General features: G+C 38.8%; 1 protein-coding gene across 1 annotated transcript; it reads left to right on the top strand.

Moving 5' to 3' along the window:
* Positions 1 to 3452: 3452 nt before the first annotated feature.
* LOC127774841 (nudix hydrolase 15, mitochondrial-like) lies at positions 3453 to 6099 on the top strand. The gene is made up of 4 exons (XM_052301131.1): positions 3453 to 3858; positions 3955 to 4097; positions 5339 to 5458; positions 5570 to 6099. The coding sequence occupies exons 1-4, from the start codon at positions 3570 to 3572 to the stop codon at positions 5792 to 5794; spliced, it is 777 nt and encodes a 258-aa protein (XP_052157091.1). The 5' UTR covers positions 3453 to 3569; the 3' UTR covers positions 5795 to 6099.
* The last annotated feature ends 1218 nt before the right edge of the window (positions 6100 to 7317 follow it).

The following is a 7317-nucleotide window of genomic DNA, read 5'->3' on the forward strand; positions in this document are numbered from 1 at the left end:
TGGGGGTCAATGGGCTGTGGGGTGCATGGGGTGGTGGGAGCTTGCTTTGAAGAGGGGGAGGGGGAGTGGGGGATTGCATGGTTGGTTTGCATGGTGCGGGGAGTGTGGAGTGAGGGAAGTGCGGGGGTGTGGAGTTGACCGCCGCGGCGAACGCATTTGACAATAATAGGTTGGTGGTGGCAATGCCATGTTTGGTTCAAGCAAAGTTCCACACTTTTTCTTTCATTTTCTTTTCCCTTTTTGCTTATAGATTAATAATCATGGAATCAACAAAATTACTTCCATATATAATTATTGTGGTGTTACATGAATTTTATATGGTGATATAGAGCACAATTAAGAAATAGAGAAACAAAAATAAGTGTCTTGCTTGGATGTGATCAAATTGATCCTTGTCGTATCAGTTGTCTTAACTATCTTAGAGAAGATTTTACAGATGTTTTATCTTACCTTTTCCTTTATTTTGGACCCCTTTTACTGAACATTGGTAAAAGGAAGGGTGTAATCTATATTTCGCTCTTTTTTTTCCTCTATTTTACGTAGACATAGATTGACTTAACATATTTATTATTTATAGGATGGCTAATAGCTCCCTGAATTAAAGTCCTTTGGCTCTTCGTTGTATTAAAATCCAAAACATTTTTTGAATTTAAGAAATTAGGATGGTCTACTTTTCAATTATTTTAAAGTTTTATTCAACTTTTTGAATGCTAGAACTGCATCAAGATTCGTGTAGACCCTTACTCTCTCCCCTAATCTCTTCTCCTTCCCCACTCCATGACATGCGGCTTCCCTCTCCCACCTCACATGGTCATCTCCTAAGTCCCTCGAGCTTGTCGATGCGGTGAGCCCAGCCAACTAGGCTTCTCCCTCTCCGTGTGTCCTCCAAACTAAGGCAACCACTCCCCTCTGTGTTGTCACCTATCCGTCATCACCAACAATCATCCCTCTAAGCTCGAGGAAATCCCCCTCTTCCCCCCTTTCCTACTCCTATCCCACCTTGACCCCACCTAAAAACGAAACTCTAACTCACCACCGCTATTCCGCTGTCACTCGAGAATAAGAGCTCATCGTTGTGTCTACCAACGCTAAGAGATCATAGCATGTATCAGGGTTATGGATAACACATACCCAACAGTAGTTGACTAAGCACGGCGGGGTCCACCATATATCAAGTCTTATATAGAATCATACCTCATATAGAGAAGGAGTTCCGAATAAGGAAGGACAAGTAGAGTTCTACATTGAAAATATAAGGACTACTCAGATTGTATCCATATTTGTGTCCCTAGTTCTACTTAGACAAGTGGATATCTATGGGTATAAATACAAGACCTCCTAAGAGGAAGAGGAAGAGAGGACACGGAACAGTCAGAATAGACATCAATACACACCGCTAAACATCGACATCGGAGATTAGCGTCGACATACCCAATCTGGTGCCATCGGAGGCCGTCAAGTGGGATCTAGCGCTATCTCTGATCTCGCCGAGTATGTATTCGAGGAGGAAAACTACCCCGTCATCGACTACGTATTCGTTTTCCATGCCGCCAAGTCGACGACGACTAGATAGGTTATCCTAATTATTGTATTTGTGTGATTTTAATGAATAAGAGCAACACCAGTTTCGGCCAACAAGAGTAGGGCTATTACCTGATTCTGATGAATAAGGGGTCCGAACCTGTATAAAAATCCTTGTCTCAGTCTCTTTTATTTCAATCTCGTATATATCCTGGGACCAACGATTCTTATATCATACAAATACCATAGTTATAAATACCATAGTTATGATCTAAATCGTCGGCAGCATGTGAGTTACCTCCTTTCTCTACAATCTGGACGATTCAACACGTCACGTAAAGGCTGACATTCTCTTATATTAACTTTTAAACTTATATTTTGTTTTTTCATTCAGCTTTCTTTTCATAATTGATACGTTAACGTGTCTTTTAGTGCTGAAGTTTCACTTTATACCACCTTTTGACTAATCTTTCACTTTAAATTAGTTTTTTTAAACATTTCACTTTAAATTAGTTAACTTACATATTTTTACACTTTTCATCTCTACTATCTTTCTAGCCATTTCTAACCACTTATCCAAGAAGATATACCTTGTGCACACTGGTGCAGCTAGGCGTGCCAGAGGGTGTCAACACCCCCCCTATCCAAACACCACCACCACTACATCTCCTATTTTTACTTTATATTAAGGTTAACTAAGATAAGTATTTATTTAGTTTATTCGTGTAGTTTGAAAGTATTATCAGATTAGTTAATTAGCAAGTCTAAAAACATTAGCAACGAACATTAATTTTTGATTTCTCATCTTTTTTAAAGTAAAATAGATAAAACTTATTTGTGAGATTATTCAATAGTTTACATTGAAAGAATTTAGCAATAAAAACTAGTTTTAAACTTTCAATGATATTATTAAAGAGGTAAAATTTAAGTTTTTTTAAAGGACTAGTTTATGTATTAATTGTTATTAACGGTAACTATTTGATCCTCTTTGCTATCAATATTAGTTATTCGGTTTCATAGCTTATCTCACTTCACACCCCCTAATTTTAAATCCTGGCTCTGCCCCTGCTTGTGCATGGGTGAGATGGTCCATCAGCCCGTTGGAACTAATGTGCTCTAGGTCGTTTTGTGCAGGATAAGTTACTTAATCCTAAACGGAAAGATGGAACAAACGGTGATCAAAAGGGAAACTCTGACCAACAACAGTGGCCTAAATTGCATTTCATAATTATTTTAGGGTGAATAGCTAAGGTGGTCCTTCAAATTTTATCTGAAACTTAGTTTAATCCTTAATGTTTTAATCTGTTCATACTAGTTTTTCAAGTTTTGGTTTTAGTTCAAACTTACTTTTGAACCCACTTAAAAACCACATGGCTAAACATAACCAACAACTCTCTTGATAAATGACAGTTATATCCCCTCATTCACATATATAAGAGAAAAAATTACGTGTAATGAATTTTTTAATAGATAATGCATAGTAATTTATATAAAACAAAAAATAAGTTATGTACTTGCAAGTGTATACCATAGCCATTAGGCTTAAGTTTTATGTGCACACGTTGAAATTATGTGAAGTATATATGTAATGTTGTTTATTCATCCTGATTTTCTCTTTTCTAGTGTATAGTTGTATACAAATTAAGAGCAAAAATGACATTTTCTAACATAAATGCTGACTAGAAATAGTCTTATGGTATATTAAGTCTGTCCAAGGATGATTTTAAGTAAAAACAAATAATTAGATAATCTATATGGACAAAATAAAATTTGAAGGAACAAATTAAGTCTTTGATGAAATTTGAGAGATTAAATTAGCTATTCACCCATTATTTTACTTTTTTTAAAAAAATCAAACTTCAATATTCAAATTTACAGGGTAAAATGTCAAAGGAAACCGACATTTCTTTAGTTTAACGGAGGGTATATCCGTGGTTGTTTTGGTTGTTGCGCCTAAAAATCCTGTGGGGGAACCTCGCCGGCGATCCCTCCAAAGCCCAGAAGCGCCGCCGCCGCCGCCGCCGCCGCCGCCAGCCGCCACGTTATCCATGAGGCCTCTCCTCGCCCGCCTCTTCGCCCCGACTTACATTGCCATGGGTTTCTCCTCCTCCGCGTCGCCGCCGTCCCGGCGGCTTGCCCACCTCACACGCCACCTCCTCCTCAGCTCCGGCGAGCTCTCCTCCTCGGTGGGCGCCCCCGCCGCCGCCGCCCGGCCGGCCTACCTCGCCGCCCCAAAGGGCTACGCCGCCGTGCTGGTCTGCCTCTTCGAGGACCCCCACGGCGGCGACCCCCGCGTCATCCTCACCAAGCGCGCCGCCTCCCTCTCCTCCCACTCCGGTCTATATGAGCACCCAAAGCTGGGATCCTTTTTTGAAGAATTTTCTTGCTAAATATCTCATTGGATTTGTTCAATTTATTGTGGAAAATTGATAGGGGAGGTGTCGCTGCCGGGAGGGAAGGTGGAGGAGGGGGATGCGGATGCGACGGCGACGGCTCTGCGGGAGGCGAAGGAGGAGATTGGGTTGGACCCTGCGCTTGTTTCTATTGTCACAGTTCTTGAGCCCTTCTTGTCCAAGGTAAACCCATTTTTTTTTCAAGTACTCTTGGCATGGTTGCGAAATCTAGGCAATGTTAGGTTATAGCTTTTACCTATGAATTTTAGTGGTTTGAATGTGCTTTTGTTACATTGCCTGTGTGGGATGGAAGTGAAACCATCGTCGATACAAAGAGGATCGGTAGTTAGTCGCTCTAGTGTAAATCCTACTGAATTGCAGGAAGTGGCAGTAGCTGTGCTGCCAGAGCAGCAGCTATATAGTGCATGTTGCAGGTCAAATTCTGTTATAGTATTGAGTTGATATGAGATATTTGTAATATTTTAGCTTTTGAGCCCCAGTCTTAATATGCTGAATGGCTTATGTGTACTGCATCTGCATGCCTCAGATTGTTCAGAGAAACAGAAAGTGTGAAGCATTAGCGAATGAGTCAATCACAGAAGTCATGTGATTTTTTTTACCTTGTTCTTAGCATGTGTTAGATAGTGCTAATAAAAGTAGAAACCAATATGATGATCGATGGATTTTGATTCATTCAGAGACAATAATTCAATAAAGAGATAATGAAAATATGCTTGCTAGTTCATTTGATCTCTGTTTGCCATTTTATCGCTTGTTTGTGTATTGCTGATATGCCAATGCCATATCACATTTCTAGTCCCAAGGCGTTATATAACTGACTTGTGAGAATATAAGTTTACGTGCATGGCCAACTGCGAATGTCTTGGTTTTCAACTAATAACAACCAAAAGTTCTTGCATACTTTGGTGCTTCATCTGGTTATTGCTGTTTTCTTGACAAATAATACTCTAAATAACTACTCAAACACATGTGTCCATCCAAGTTCATCTAAATTACCTTTTTTAGTCACCTGAGCTTGGTACAACTTGTCATCTCTTCCCCAAGAACAGGTGCTCTTTCACTCTAGTAAAGTCAGGCCACTTACCTGTTTCTTACACTAAATTATTATGGTTGCTATCTGATATAAGCTGTGTGAGTTTTTGGAACCCTGCCTTTGTGCATCAAATTTCCCTTTGTAATATCAAGTAATCTATAACTGTAGTCCCATGCTCAGACCCCACCGTTTTCTGTCCTTAGAGGAGAGATTTCCAATTAACATCTCACTCTTATATTAAAATACTGATAAAACTATTTGCTCTATATGGCTTTAATTGAGTAATTATTGATTTCCAAGATAACACATTCTTTGACACATTCAATAGAAATGCAAACTATCCAGAACTCATAGTACAGTCATTTTGTAGAACGGACTCCATGTAACTCCTGTAATCGGCATTCTTTCGGATAAAGCTTTATTCAAGCCTGTCTTGAATGAATCTGAAGTGGCAGACATCTTTGATGCACCTCTAGAGATGTTCCTGAAGGTATTACTGTTATTTATCGATGTTACTCTTCTCCTTTTATATTCATCATCAACTTCTTGTTGTCGACAAGGGCATTGTTGCATCTAGCTCTCATTTCTACCATACCTTTAGGATGATAACCGGAAAACACAAGAAGCGAATTGGATGGGCATGAATATTCCAGTCCAGTCTTTTGAGTACCAGTCAGAGGACAAAACGTTTGTGATTTGGGGCTTAACGGCACACATTCTGACTCGCGCTGCAGCAGTCGTTTTACAGAGAGAACCATCATTTGTTGAATTTCGACCAAGATATGTGAACTCACCCTCTGGAGATACGAATGAAACAAAACGCTGATGCAATACCATAATCATCAATATGTAATTCTAGCATTTATCCCCTCCATTCAGAGGCAGCTGCCTGTGCCTGTCTATAGAAAATCAGCTTACTGTACTTTTTGTATGTACACGATAGTCCATAGAATGTTGCATCATCAGCATGTTGGAAAATTTGTCAATTTGATCATCGGACTCAGATAGTGAACACTCTTTTGTTGCACTTTCCACAGAATGTTGTAAACTTGTAATACTTGAAACTTGCTCGATATTTGGATGCACTCTCTGAACAGGAAACAAAAGTAGCAGATCAATGTTTTTTGTTAACGAATTGTTCAGCCTGTGGGATATGTCTGTTTTGTTTGAATTGCACGATGCTCGTACTGTTTCTTCATGTGAATTTGAGTTTTTCATGAAAAGCGGCTCACCGGCCGTGCGGTTTGAGATTGTCTTGAATGCAATTTATTATTGTTCTGCTTTCTTCAAAGCAACATAGCTATGTGCTATGATTAATAACAAAGATGAGCAATCTCCCTCATATTTTTTATTAACTTGCATGTAGCAAAGAATTAATCTATTTCCGTGCTAAAGTTAACTTGCTTTCACGTTCTAAAAATGTAAAATGGCAATTATAGTAGACCTTAGAAGATCTTGTCTGGTCTAAATCTAAGCCCAGTCTGATTTTGCCCCCAAAGGCATTTTGCGCCAGGCTTGGACGAGGACTTCTCAACCAGAGAACATTCTAAATGCTAACTACTGTAGCTCGTGTAAAACTTTTTAGCAAAGTTAGGAAAACTCATATTTTATGATCAAAGTTGTACAAAACCGCAGTTATCAGAACTGCTGGCACATAACTCTCCGTATTATGATTCTAAAATTTTACAAAACCTCACCTCTATGCATGTTAAACACAAATTCACTTAAAATTTTTAAATGTAGAATGTATAAAATTTAAATTGTTGGTTTCTTGATTAAGATTGTCTTAACTCTTCACTACTTTTTAAAAAATAATTTTAGATATGCAAACTAATTGAGAATTGAATCCTGGTAGGATTTTATGGAACGCTTAGGATGTGCTAGGGAGGAGGGGTTGGGAAACCCACCTCTCCGGCACGTATAACTATGCACTTATTAGTATATAATTAACTAAGTATTATTTTTTAAAAAAATAGATTAATATGATTTTTTAAAGCAACTTTTCTATAGAAAACTTTTTTAAAAAACATCGTTTAATAGTTTAGGAAGCGTGTACACGAAAAACGAGAGAAAACAAGGGGAAGAACACAGCATTAGACCCGTAAACATTTGTTACATAACACAGATCATAATATATATGTTTTTTTTGCATCTTTGATCATAACATGTGGGTTTTCTAAAATTAGCATTATCATCCACTCTAGAAGATAAGCTTGAAATCCCATGCCCCTGTTTGGCAACGCTACCTCGTCACCGATACTCCTATAAAAACCGATACGACTGGAGGGAGGCTAGTGTGTGGGTGAGTGCGAGCTAAGCAAGCACGCATGCAGCTAATGGTCCATTTCC

Source organism: Oryza glaberrima, chromosome 5 (genome assembly GCF_000147395.1).
Source record: "Oryza glaberrima chromosome 5, OglaRS2, whole genome shotgun sequence".
Lineage (NCBI taxonomy): Eukaryota > Viridiplantae > Streptophyta > Magnoliopsida > Poales > Poaceae > Oryza > Oryza glaberrima.